Here is a 14,179-nt window from a genome sequence, read left to right as displayed (position 1 = left end):
GATGTGTTTGTGCAGGTCCAGACTACAGTGCATCTTCTCTGCTTGTGCAGGTCCAGACTTCAGTGGGCTTTCTTTACTTGTGCAGCTTCAGGTTAAGATTTCAGTGGGTATTCTCTGCTTATGCAGCTTCAGAATTAAACTTCAGTGGGTGTTCTTTGCTAATACAGGTTCAGACTTCAGTGGCTGTTCTCTGCTTGTGCAGCTTCAGGTTCAGATTTAGTGGGTGTTCTCTGCTTGTGCAGCTTCAGGTCCAGACTTCAGTGGGTGTTCTCTGCTTGTGCAGCTTCAGGTCCAGACTTCAGTGGGTGTTCTCTGCTTGTGCAGCTTCAGGTCCAGACTTCAGTGAGTATTCTCTGCTTGTACAGCTTCAAGTCCAGACTTCAGTGGGTGCTCTCTGCTTATGCAGCTTCAGATTTAGACTTGAGTGGGTGTTCTCTGCATATACAGCTTCAGATTTCAGGGCGTATTCTCTGTGCAGATTGAGATTTCATTGGGAATTCTCTGATTGTGCAGGCTCAGGTCAGTAGGTGTTCCCTGCCTATTGAGCCGCAGGTTCAGGCATCAGTGGGTGTTCTCTACTTGTTCAGACTTAGGGCTTGTTCACACGACTGTGCCGTGTTTTGCGGTCCGCAAATTGCGTATCCGCAAATCACAGATGCCGCCCGTGTGCCTTCTGCAATTTGCGGAACGGAACGGATGGCCCTTTATAGAAATGCCTATTCTTGTCCGCAAAATGGACAAGAATAGGACATGACAGGAGCAACGGATGCAGACAGAACACGAAGTGCCGTTCGCATCTTTTGCGCCCCATTGAAGTGAATGGGTCCGCACCCGAGCCGCAAAAAATGCGGAACCAAACCTTGGTCGTGTGAATGAGCCCTTATGTGGATGTTTTCTACCCGTGGAGTTGCAGAGTCAGATGTCAGTGGATGTTTACTAGTTGTGCAGCTTCAGATTCAGACTTAGGGCTCATGCACACGAACATATTTTCTTTCCGCATCTGTTCTGTTTTTTTTGTGGACCGTATACGGAACCATTCATTTCAATAGGTCCGAAAAAAAAAAAAAAAAGGTTACTCTGTGTGCATTTCGTTTCCGTATGTCCGTATTTCCGTCCCGCAAAAAAATAGAATATGTCCTATTATTGTCCGCATTATGGACAAGGATTGTACTGTTCTATCAGGGGCCAGCTGTTCTGTTCCGCAAAATACGGAATGCACATGGACGCCAATTGTATTTTTTGCGGATGCGTTTTTTGAGGACCGCAAAATACATACATGTGCATGAGCCCTTACATAGTTGTTTTCCCTATGAAGATGACATGACACCCCCCCCCCATCTCTATATTTTCCTAATTATATGATTTCCTGTGTTTTCTCTCAGGGTTTGTGAACTGTCTTCAACTATGAGATCTGCATAACAGCTGCCAAAGATAAAAGATTTTTAATTCAGTATGTTTCAAATTGCATCATTTTTCTATTCCTATAGGTGCATTGAACAATAATACCATATTTATTGCAAAAGTATTCACTACCTGTTAGAGCTTGTCTTGCCAGTCTCTATTGCAGGATCAGCAGCAGTTTCTTCTGCTATATCGTTTGATATGCAAAATATATGCCTGTCCCTTTAATATGACATTCTGATAGTTCCCATCCATTGTAAGATTGATAATAACTTGATAAATTAAGTAATAAGGTTGTCATGAGATATAATCCACCTGAGTCACTTGAGACCTCCCACCTCACACATTGCATTCACATGGTATATAGACATGATAGTGCGAGCAGTATTTAGAAAATAATCGGCTGCACAGTGAACGAGTTCCACCGCATTCCATCATTTACGGCTTATCGTAACTATTTACAGTCATCCGGGGCTGGCCCAGGGCTATACAGCTCATTAGTAATGTGTGCATATACTGATTGCAGGACAAGGAGTGGTTCTGTGCAGTGTCCATATATACAGAATAAGAGCAGATACTGAGGAACTCTTTTTTAATTTTATACAAAAATACAAAAACGTTGCCATAAAATTTTCCAAACAAGGTATAAAGTATATACACTTACCCTACTGGCCCAGCTACATGCATACTATCTCATTCATACCTACTAAAAAAAGGAGAAAATGAAACCTAGCCTAACGTAAACATCCGATCCGGCTGAGCCCCGACTATATACAAATTTATACAAATTGCTCAGAACAGAAAATAAATTACAACTTCTTACAATAAAAAAATTATAAACATAAAATAATCACAATACAAATATCAAATAACTATAATAATTTTTATTTTATTTTTATATATATATATTTTTAATATATATATATTTTTTATATTACACACATATATGAGAAAACACAAACCTATACTAACCCTACCAATCTATCTATCCCATCACCTTCACCCAGGGCCAACCTCCGCCTCTTGTCCCTCCATGAGGCCAGCCCTTCCACCACCACCCACACCCAGCCTCTCGCCTCATGTCCTCCTATGTCCGCATAGTCCAGGACTGGATGCAGGCCTCCCCACACAAAAATGTGAACCTCCCCACCCCATCCCACCCAACCTAACTACACCCCACTTACCCTATCATACAATATATATAACTTATAACAACCAAATCAATCTTTACAAACCAATATTAAAATACACCCGAAGGCCCAAGTTCAGTCATTTGCAAATTTTTCTTCAAAAACTCATCTTAAATACAAAACAAAAACCTAATGTGAAAGCCTCAGCCCAACACCAGGAAAAGTGCTACTGAGGTTAAGGCACATCAAAGGTGAAGCCTCTCCAGAGGTAAGAGACCCCATCCGTACCCACCTTCTCGCACTCAAAAGAGCGAACCTTCGCCAGGTCACCTAGAATGTTCCTACACACCTCTTCCACAGGGAGGACTTTCTGCTGGGTTGAAACTAAACACAGTGCGTTCCATGTGAAGTACCTGATCACTATGCTAACTATAAAAGCTGTGCATGGGTCCCTTCTTCCCAAACCTTTGAATGCTCCATAAGCCCATTCCGCATAGGAAAGGTTGGCTAGCCTAGGCCAGCCAATGGATGCACCCACCCGTTTGTATACCTCTGTATTAAAGGGACACTGAAGCAGGAAGTGCTCCATACTTTCCAGTATGTTGCCACACTCCTCCCGGGGACAACCCCTTTCATCAGAGTTCCTGTACTTCAAGTTGTCCCTTACATACAGCTTCCTGTGAAAGCAGCGCCAAGCCAAGTCCCAAAACTTCAAGGGGATCCTTGCAGAATTTAACAACTGTAACCCCTTGTCTAGATCCCGGCTTGGGCAATCCTTAAGGGCCAGGGGCTTCTGGAAGTGGGTCAACAAGACCCTCTCGTCAAGGGATCTCCTTCACTGGGTCTTGATTTCCCTCACTCCCAAACCCCACCGGCGGATCACCTTCAGAATCGGGGTGACATAAGCCGGAAGATATCCGTGAGGTGTACGCAAATCCTTCACTTGCCCTCCTGTCTCCCACTCCTGGAAGAGGCCGAAACCAACCCCTGCAAGAGACTACCCACAGAGGAGCCCTCTATTTCCAGAGGTTTGCCAGGTTGATCTGAACAAAGGTGTTCACAAGGAACACCACGGGCTTGACCATATCCAACCCCCCTAATCCCCTCGTACGGTATGTCACCTCTCTCTTGATTAGGTTCAGCCTATTCCCCCATAACATTTGGAAGAACAGACTGTAAACCTGAGTCCAGAGAGGTTCTGGCAAGACACATACACTGGCTAAATAGATAAGCAAATGGAGAAGGTAAGTCTTGATCAGGTTCACCCTTTCCCTGAAGGTCAAAGACCAACCCTTCCACTGGTCAACCTTCTGAGCGGTGATCGTGAGCCTGCTGTCCCAATTTTGGGTGGGATAATCCCCATGGCCGAATTGAACGCCTAGGACTTTGGCTGATGACTGGGGCTCTGGGAGGGTGTCCGGGAGACCGAAAGATGGATCACCCCCTCCCAGCCAGAGACTCTCACACTTATCCCGGTTAATCACGGACCCGGAGACTTCCGAGTAGCGTTCTACCTCCGAAATCACGTATTCCACCTCCCCTCCCGAGGACACGAAAACAGTGACGTCATCAGCATACGCCACCACCCTCAGAGTGGCTTCTGGCTCCTCCAGACTCATCCTGACTTCCGCTAACGGTCCTCGATCAATCCTCTTAATAAAAGGATCAATCGAAAACACGTATAAGAGCGGGCTCAATGGACAACCCTGGCGGACTCCAGACCCAACCTCAAAAGGGCTGCCAGACCAACCGTTCACCAGCGGGAAACTCTCTGCCCCTGCATACAAGATCTTTAACCAATCGACAGACCCTCCTGGCAGGCCATATTTCAGAAGGACTGCCCAGAGGTACTCGTGGTTAACCCGATTAAAAGCCTTTGCCTGATCTAAGGCCAGCATGTACCCCTTCCAGTTACCCGCCCTACTCCGTTCCACTGCCTCTCGGACACCGAGCACAGCACTAAACGTGCTTCGGCCTGGAACCGAGCAATGTTGGGTCTCCGAAAGGAGCCGGGGCGCAAACTGCACCAACCGATTAAACAGTATCTTGGCCAGGATCTTTCTGTCCGTACTGAGAAGCGCTATGGGACGCCATTTCTCAATACGGCTAAGATCTTTACCCTTTGATATAAGGATCAGAGCTGACCTCCTCATTGACTTCGGCAGAGCACCCGAGGAAAGGCACTCATTGAATACCTTAGTCAAGAAGGGAACCAAGGAGTCCTTAAAGGTCTTATAAAACTCAGATGTTAAGCCATCCGGGCCTGGCGACTTCTTTAGGGCAAGCCCTTCGATCTCCAGGCTGACTTCCTCTTCTGTGATTTCTTCTATCAAAATGTCAAGAGAGCGGTCTACTCTTGACTCAGGGATGGTTTCAGCCAGGAAAGCCGAAATCCTGTCCCGATTCAGATCCTTCTTCCTCAAGAGGCACGAGTAGAAGGACTTGACGATTTCCAAGATCCCTGATCTGGACCTATCCAGAGATCCCGTACCATCGACCAGTCCCATCTCCAACTTACTTTTCATCTTACAGTTTCTGTAAGGGTCTGGCGAGCGGTACTTCCCGAAATCCCTCTCAAAAACCAAACATGTGTGCCTATCGTACTGGCACCTCTTAAGCAAAGATTTCACCCTGGAGATATCCTCTCGGCTACCTCCATTCGAGACCAGTTGTTCGAGTTTCCTCCTCAGACCCTGATACAAGCGGTACCTGTCCAGGGACCTGAGGCTCGAGAACTGGCGGAAGAATTTTGCCACCCGATCTTTGAATATCTCCCACCACTCTGACTTAGTGTCACAAAGATCTAGCAACTCTACCTGACTCTGAAGGAAGTCCTCAAAGGATTGTCTCAACTCTGCTTCCTCCAGGAGGGCCGAATTTAGCTTCCAATAGCCTCTTCCCATTTGGGGGGATTCTGCAACATTCAAAGAGAACATAATCATACAGTGATCAGAGAATTCCACCTCTACCACCTCTAAGGGTGAAAAAGTAGTCTCCTCCTTTAATTAAAACCTGTCTATTCTAGACCTAATCTGACTACCTCTATAATAAGTGAAACCACCGTGGCCTGGGGTGTGCCTAATGTGGACATCCACCAGGCGAGCCTCGCTAGCTATGCTATTCAGGGATACACTATCATAAGCCAGCTGGTCTCTGGCGCCTCCCCGGTCTTGGGACCTTGTGACTGTATTAAAGTCCCCGCCAAAGACCACCTGCCGACTCGTAAAAAGGAAAGGTTTGATCCTCATAAAGAGACGCTTCCGATCCCACCTGGTTTGGGGACCATAGATGTTTATCAGGCGAAGCTCTTGACCCTTCATGAGGACATCTAAAATCAAACACCTCCCCATTTCTAACTCAATCACTCGTCGGCTTTCTACTGGTGCGGTAAAAAGAACCGCCACTCCGCTATACGGCTCAGCCGCAAGAGACCAATATAATGGACCACACCTCCACTCCTTTTTTGCTTTATATACAGCCGCCAAATCTGGCAGCCTGGTCTCTTGCAAAAATAAAATGTCAGCTTCAACCTGCCTGAGAAAATCAAAGGCTGCAAACCTAGCCGCATCCAATTTAATACTGGCGACATTAATGGTCGCCAGCGTCAACGGAGTGAGTGCCGCCATACAGAGTGATTAAGTTAGAAGGCCTTCTTCCTTCCCTTCCCCTTCTTCTTCTTACCCCTCTTGGGGCTACCCCCTAAGGTGGCACGATTTCTTTTGAGAGAGACAGTGGTGTCCATCTCATTAGTCACCACCGCCTCCCCCTTCGCACCACCCTTGTTATTCCCATTCCCAGTGTCTGGACCCGCCACACCTCCCGAGGACCTTGCATCCTCACCGGAGGGAGGCGCGGGCCCTTCCAGAGGCTCCTTCTCTTGCCCCTCCGGCTCCCCACCTTCATCCTCCTCCCCGGAAGAAGAGGAGGCGGAGATCTCATCCAAGGTGAGGTACCGGTTGGAAAGATCCAGGGGAAGAGAGTCAGGATTAGAGAGGTCCAGGGGGGAGCTGGCTTTGCCTTCCACAGGCACTGTAGTCGGGCTAGATCTTTTTTTGGTCAGACGTTTCCTTCTTATTCTTTTAGACTCTGTCTCACTCCCCTCTGTTGCACTCTCGTAGCAAGAGGACAGAGTCACCTCGGAACGGTCTAGTCTCCTGAGTTCCTCATTCACCTCGATATCCCCCAGGGTCTCAGCTCTAGGAGAGGCATTCTCTTGGGAGGGCACAGGCATCACCCCAGAACGGGGTTCCACCTGCCCCCTCTCCATTTGACGCCTCTCCCTCCGCCTCTCCGGGGCGAGCCGTCTTTTTGTAGTGTACGGGGACTGTAATGCCCGTCACTACAAAGTGTCACTTGGTGTGCTGTCGTCCCTCCTTAATTATGGGGAAGTTGGTATATGTCAGTTTTATAAAATGTCATTTAATGTAATGCTATGTATTTCCCTGTTACTGTGAAACTTGCATGTACAGGCCTGCTAGGGGTGTCATTCCAGCTCTTAGTCACTTGGAGAAAATTCGCTATATTCCAGGATCAGACAGAAATAGAGTGCAAGCTCCTGTACTGCAAGTCCTGTGTTTAACACTCTGTAATCACCTTGCTCAAGCCGTATTGCCTGCATCAACCGTATTGAAAAATCGACTGTATGCTAAGGAACTGCGATTCCGTAAATGTCTCTATGAAACCTACTAAAGTTGGAGTTCTGTTTTAAGATCACGTGGTCCCTCATTTATTCCTGCTATCCGCAAACGGCGTGCCACCGTTTACTTGGCACTGGCGTCACAAACAATTTCCATCATCACCTGCCTTTGCAGAGAGTCAGCCGTACCAGGTTAGTGTCTATTGCACTACATCACCCAGAACACTTCTAAACACAACTTGCGTATGCTGCACCTCTCTTTTGGCGTCACGAACAGGATTCGCACGCTTTCTAGTGCAAGAAGCGTGAACTTTGTGCCTTATACAGTTGCCCTGTGACCAAAGTGACAAATTACCTGTTTTATTAGAGTGGACTTTGTGGACTGAAAAACATACCCAAAGTGTGCCTAAAATCTCCAGAAAGCGCTGTGCAGTGTTGCGCTACCCAGAGGAAGAAAATCGCCACATTGGAGTGTGGTTTTATAGACTTTTTATCATCCTGCTTGCTGTCAGTGAATAGACAGCGTTTCTTGCTAAAGATGGCCGCTGGGCTTGCTGAATTTACTGCTGCGTCATCTTCATCCCGAAAAGGCGGGAAGGAGTTCAAGGTCAGGCGCCACTGCTTATCTGGACATTTGCATGTCTGCCAGCATGGACACCGCCTTCCATATACTGGAATACCTGGGGGGCGGCCTCCCAGTGCAATGGGAGGAGCTGGCTGCTTTAATTGACGCGACCCTATCGCTCTCCTCAGAAGGATCGAGCATGTTGGAAACTGAGCAGAGCGTTGCTGCAGCGTCCGCACCTGAGATTGCAAAAATGACTGACATCGGTGTCGAGCCAGAGGAGGCTCCACCGGCCTACTCTCCGGGACCGGAGAAACCCGCCTGCCGCCCAAGGGAAAAAGAACCAGAGCCCTACTATGGCTCGTGGAGGGACTTCTTTCAGCCCTCTTTCAAATGGTCCTCACTAATGGCGGAGATCCGGGAGGCCGCTATAAAGCGGAATACCAAGACCAAAATCGTTTATGAAGAATTGACTAAAACAATCCATGAAAAGCACACTAACACCCAACCCCGCCTGGAAAGGAGAAAGGGAGTGGTGGTGTCCTTCGACAAAATCCGTGGCTACGGGTTTATCCAAGACTATCTGACTGGCAGAGACCTATATGTGAATAGAAGGTCTGTCAAAAGAGACTACCTCCCGTCTTATCAGCACAGCCTCCGTGAGGGAGAGGAAGTGGAGTACACCCCTGCCGAGAGCCTGCGAGGCCCTTATGCCACTGCCGTGACCCGTCCCAAACGAGCACCTGAGGACTGGGAGGCAGAAGAAGGAGAAGACTACTCTGGCTGTGAGCGGGAACTTGAACGCTCTCCAGAGCCGGCCCATCACGCCTTTCAGGAGCGGAGCTCCTTCATTGGGCCTAACGTCTTCTGGCAGCCAACCGTGTTGGAGAAATGGGTGAGCCCCTACCCTTCCCCCGAGCTGCCTCGTCGGGAGAAGACCATACAGGAACTGGAGAATTTAAAAGGACTTCAAAATACCTTTAAGAACATCCGGACGGGTCGGAGACCAGACGCATCGCCAGAACCTGCAAAGGCCGAGTCCGCGCCATCGGTGACTGTACCTGCGCCGGCGGCGCCAGCAGATGACAGCGACTCCGACACAGAGAGCATCGGTGAGCAGATTGTCCGGCTGGAGGAGAAGTTGCGGGAGCTGCGCAAGATCGCGACCGCCAGGATCCAGACGCCGCCAAAGAAGGACGAGGTAAGGGTGCCTGTCACCACCCGTAGACCACCTTCTGCTGTCACCGCTCCGTCAGTGCCCCAAAGGAGACCCCCGGTTGTTGTGAATAGCTGCGCAGAGCCTACCGGACCGCTTGAGACGGCGGTAACCACACCATTCCACCCCACAATCATTATGCCGGGACCGGTACGGTCCACCCAAGGGTTTACCCCTAGGCCCATGGGGCCAATACCTATTAGGGGCCCCTTCACCTTGCAACTGCCCCCCAATACAGTTATGTGGGCCCATCCTCCTGTAGAGGACTACTACAGGCCGTACTTGCCAGCAGAGCCAAGTGGTTATGATATGCCACTGTGAATCAGCCTGCTAGGCCTTTGATTTGTTTCACCGCAGAAATATGGTGTTAACCCTTCCAGGACAGGAGTCCTATGTTTCCTGGTCCTTTGTTGCGGCTGCCAGTTCATCCACGGCTCAGTGGTAGGTGTTGACCACTGAAATCACAAAGTCAGCAAGGCCAAGTTTGTTTCCAGGATCTCCTGCCTGCTTTTGCTACCCCACGCCAAGTTGTGCCTGTTCCTTTGTTGCACCTTTTACCCTTCACCCCCTTTTCAGGTTGATCAGGGGTATTACAGCACTTGTCTTTGCTGTCCTTTTATTGTGCAACTTGATACTAAGGAACCGTGCCCGGAGACAGACTCAAAAGAACCTGAGCCTCTGAGATTTTTGCTCTTTTAAAAGGAAATGTGCCCAGAGATGGACTCCACCGCATGAGAGCCTCTGTGATTTAATATGAAAATAACCTGGGTACGGACTCATGTTTGTTCTTTGAGCCTCCAAGAACTTTTATACTGTTTTATCTATTTCACTGTTCTAATATGGACTTATTCATTGTCATGGACTATCCTGGTTATAATGTTACGCTGTGCCAGGTCAGCGCCCCCGTTCCATTCACTATCCTGAGAGAAGAGAACGACGCCCCTTGTCACTACCCTTCACCTTTGCCAATTGGACCTGATGTAAATGTAAATGCAGATGAATTACATGAGTGTATGCCTGCATGTCTCTTTTTCTATTTCAGGTAGAGATTCCAGTTGGGCGACCCATGATGGAGTACGAGGTCGTACTCAGCTTAAAGCAGTGGGGTATGTAGTGTACGGGGACTGTAATGCCCGTCACTACAAAGTGTCACTTGGTGTGCTGTCGTCCCTCCTTAATTATGGGGAAGTTGGTATATGTCAGTTTTATAAAATGTCATTTAATGTAATGCTATGTATTTCCCTGTTACTGTGAAACTTGCATGTACAGGCCTGCTAGGGGTGTCATTCCAGCTCTTAGTCACTAGAGGGAGCTGGGGAGCCCTAGTTTATATAAGGCCCAGTCAGGGAAGGGAAAGTCAGTCTAAGGAAGGAGTCTAGTCTAAGTGCCTGTCTAAAGCTGCAGCCTGTAGTCTGAAGCTGGAGCTTAGACTATGTCAGAGACAAGTCCAGGCCTGAAGCCTGCGGACCAGGAGAGGGTATTGCAGTCCCTGTAACCGGGTTCCAGATCTCAAGAGAAGGTTCCCCTCCTGAATATGTCTATATGCAGAAGCAGGAAGACCACGGTGCAGAAGTTTCTAGAGCCTAAGGGAGCTGAGAGGGACAGAGGCAAAGTGCAGAAAAGCAAGAGGTACTCAAAATAACAGAGGAGGTACTTTATAAAGCTACAGCCAAGGATATAAAGCCAGAACTAGGTTATTGGGCCTTGGAGAAAATTCGCTATATTCCAGGATCAGACAGAAATAGAGTGCAAGCTCCTGTACTGCAAGTCCTGTGTTTAACACTCTGTAATCACCTTGCTCAAGCCGTATTGCCTGCATCAACCGTATTGAAAAATCGACTGTATGCTAAGGAACTGCGATTCCGTAAATGTCTCTATGAAACCTACTAAAGTTGGAGTTCTGTTTTAAGATCACGTGGTCCCTCATTTATTCCTGCTATCCGCAAACGGCGTGCCACCGTTTACTTGGCACTGGCGTCACAAACAATTTCCATCATCACCTGCCTTTGCAGAGAGTCAGCCGTACCAGGTTAGTGTCTATTGCACTACATCACCCAGAACACTTCTAAACACAACTTGCGTACGCTGCATTTTCTCTTCATCGACCCCACTGCCCTGTCGCCTTCGCCAGCACTCGCCTCGGCGGTGGGGGCCTCCCGGCTCGCCTCCGCGCACGCACGAGCCACGTTGGCGACAGAGCAAAGGCAACGACTGAACAGGTGCCCTAGCTCACCACACAGGTTGCATCTAATCTGCCCACAAGATGCAGCTAGATGGCCTTCACCCCCGCACAACGCGCACCTCTGCACTTGGCAGCTGGCGCTGAAGTGCGAAGGGCTGCCGCACTTGTAACACAGCTTAGGCTGCCCCCTGTAGAACACCATGATCCTATCCCGACCAAGGAAAGCAGATGATGGTATGTGGGAAACCGACCCCCCTGAATGTTTCAACTTAATCTGAAACGTCCAGGCACCCGACCAGATGCCAAACTCATCCATGTTCTTGCTAGGAAGACCCTGGACGTCCCCGTACCTGCTCAACCAGGTCAAGATGTCAACACAAGAAAGTGACTCATTACGGGTGAGAACGGTCACTTTCTTGACCTCATTCTGGCGGGTTATCGCTTGCACAAAAAACCCCTGCCAGTCCGGCTGGTCTTTTGCCAGTTCATACCCAGACCAGAAAAGTTCAAGACCCTCTGGCCGGGCAAAACTGACATCAAACTCCCGGGTGCCATACGGATGTATCAGGGCAAAGATGTCACATGCCCTGATGCCCATCCGAAAGAGAAGCTCTGCCACCCTCTTCCTGGTAGGGCACACTTCATTGCCTCTCCATTTCAGACAGACAACATTCCGTCTGGTTGACCCGGGGCCGGTTGTGGGTGAGGACCAGGTGGTCTCGCCCCCGCCTTGCTCTCGGAAGGCACGCAGGCCATGCCTGTCTATCCAGAAGGATAGATCCACCTGCTGCCCCCCTACTGTAATGGAATTCTCCCCTCTCCTAAGAGCCTCTAAAAGTTGCCGCTGCAAGTTACCATCACCAGACATTGGTAATGGGGAGGACAATGGGGACCGCCGCCCCCCCCCCCCCCCCCCCGCGCGCCGGCAACCACACCAGCATAACTTCTGCCAGGCGTAACCGACGCAGGAGGGGCAGCCGGACCGGGCCCACCCCCACCCCCCCCAGACCTATCTACAGCAGGTGCCACTCCAGACCTCTCTGAAGGGGCTACATGAGGTGCACCGGCCACTTGTACAGTGGGCGGCCGACCTCCAACATTCACCCCTCCATCAGGGCCCGGGGCAACACCACTAACAGAAACTGTATTTACACTACTAGAAGTGACCACTTCTTCAGTGGCCACTACCACACTTTTTCCTCCCCCCACACACACTGCTGGGCCAGAGGGGACAGAGGTCTCATTATTCATTTTGTCCAGCATCTCCTTGCTGGACACATTTTTAACAGTCTTTCCTGATTTTTCGGGCCGGCGGGCTGTAGAACCACTGGTCCCAGCCACGCTGGCCTTATCCACTTGACGGACAGTGCAGGAGGGAGGGGCGGTGCACACCACACTCGCATCAGGACCGCCCCCTCCCTCTCTGCCTACAGACACACTGCTTTGAACTCCTTTCTGAATATCCAAAGCCCCACCCCCTCCACCCCCGACCACTCCCACTGCGCCTCCACTCCCCGCCGCCACAACAATACCAGCTGAAGGGACTGAAGCGGAGCAGACCGGGGCAGAGGAGACCGGAACCCCGGCAAGGACTTGAGCATACAAATTGGGAGGGGCGGAGGCAGTCACCTCGAACCCTCCACCTGCAACTCCGGATCGGGACACTGCTGTACCCGCGGAAACACCCCCTCCACCCACAGTTGCCCCCACTACCCCCACCCCCCCGTCCCCCACCGCCATGCCAAAACCGGCAGGGGGGGCTGCAGGGCGCACTCGAGCGGCGAAGCAGACCGGGGCAGAGGAGGCAGACCCCAGGACAGGGATCCCGGCAATGACCTCTGCAAGGGGGGCAGTGGCAGCCACACCGTCCCGCCGCACCTCCACCTGGCACTTGTCCAGTGCCCCAGCAGAGGCGGGCGGAGCCATCCGACCACCAACCATGTCCCCCTCGCCGCCCGCCTCGGGAGCCTTCCGGTCTGGCCCCTGCTGCTTCTCCTCACCGCCCCTGTTACCGCAAACAGGGGCGGCGTCCTGCGCCATCTTTGCCACGTCTGTCTCCCCACTCCTACGTACCGGTCCCACAGCAGAGACCGGGCCAGGGAGGATGGTGGGGTTCGTGCCCTGAGCTGGCTTTTCAGCCGGCCCAGGGCACGCAGGGTGGGTCACATAGACATACCTCACCTCTGGCTTTAATGTCTTTGTCTTTCTTCTCTTTCCTATCGGCTCATCTTCAGGTAATTCATCACCAAAGCAAATGTCCTCACGAATTTTGGGGGACTCCAGGTGGCGTATCTCGGCCATAAGCTGCCCCCCAACTCCGCTGTTCTCATAGTACTCTCCTTCATCATCAGAACTAGTGGGGGGCAGGCATACCTGCTCTGCGGTGATACCTGTGGTGATACCAGTTTCCGCAGGTTGCCCCCCTATGTCCGACTCTTCCTCCTCACTAGAAGAGTCATCTTCTTGCTGTTTTTGGCTTCCAGCCATTTCATTGAACCTTTCGTCATTCATGAGCTTTTCTTTAAAGGGACCACTGTTTTCCAGAATGGCCGCCATTCTCTCCTGCAGCTCTTTAATAATTTCTTTTAAGCCTTTTATTTTATTTGATATTTCTGGCCTGTTTTTTTTTGCCGCTTTGTCCACCTTCCCCCTCTCAAGCTTTAAGTTCTACCTAATCTTCTTGAGGGTCCTATTCGCTTCCTCATACTCCCGGAGGTAGGCCGTGATCCGGGAGCTGTAAACGGCGATTAGTTCCTGGGGCTTCATGCTGCCCCAGTCAGCCTCAACCGGAACCGGCCCACCCCCAGGAGCACTCCGCATACCTCTTGGAGGGCTACTGTCCGCCCTCCTGGAACTGCCGGCGATGGACACGGCTTCACCTCCGGGGGCTGCAGGGGCCTCTGCACCACGACTGCTGCTGGATCTTCTGACCCCCGAGGCGGAAGATGGAACTGAGGCCGGTAGCTCACCTCCCCTACCTCCCGCCGGCCTACCCCGGGAAGTAGGATCCTGGGTCTTCAGTCGCTTCATTGCCCAGGACCCCACCACC

At 50.6% G+C, this 14,179-nt stretch overlaps 1 protein-coding gene across 1 annotated transcript in view; it reads right to left on the bottom strand.

The window, feature by feature from the left end:
- Window positions 1-13,686, bottom strand: part of LOC121002357 (flocculation protein FLO11-like) — a 93,887-nt gene extending 80,201 nt beyond the window's left edge. The window contains exon 1 of the mRNA XM_040433822.1: window positions 13,504-13,686. Coding sequence (XP_040289756.1) covers window positions 13,504-13,686 — 183 coding nt within the window. The remainder of the gene's footprint in view (window positions 1-13,503) is intronic.
- Window positions 13,687-14,179: the final 493 nt, after the last annotated feature.

This window comes from Bufo bufo, chromosome 5 (assembly GCF_905171765.1).
Source record: "Bufo bufo chromosome 5, aBufBuf1.1, whole genome shotgun sequence".
NCBI lineage: Eukaryota > Metazoa > Chordata > Amphibia > Anura > Bufonidae > Bufo > Bufo bufo.
Note: the sequence above shows the minus strand (reverse complement) of the source record. Positions and strands in the feature narration are given on the sequence as shown.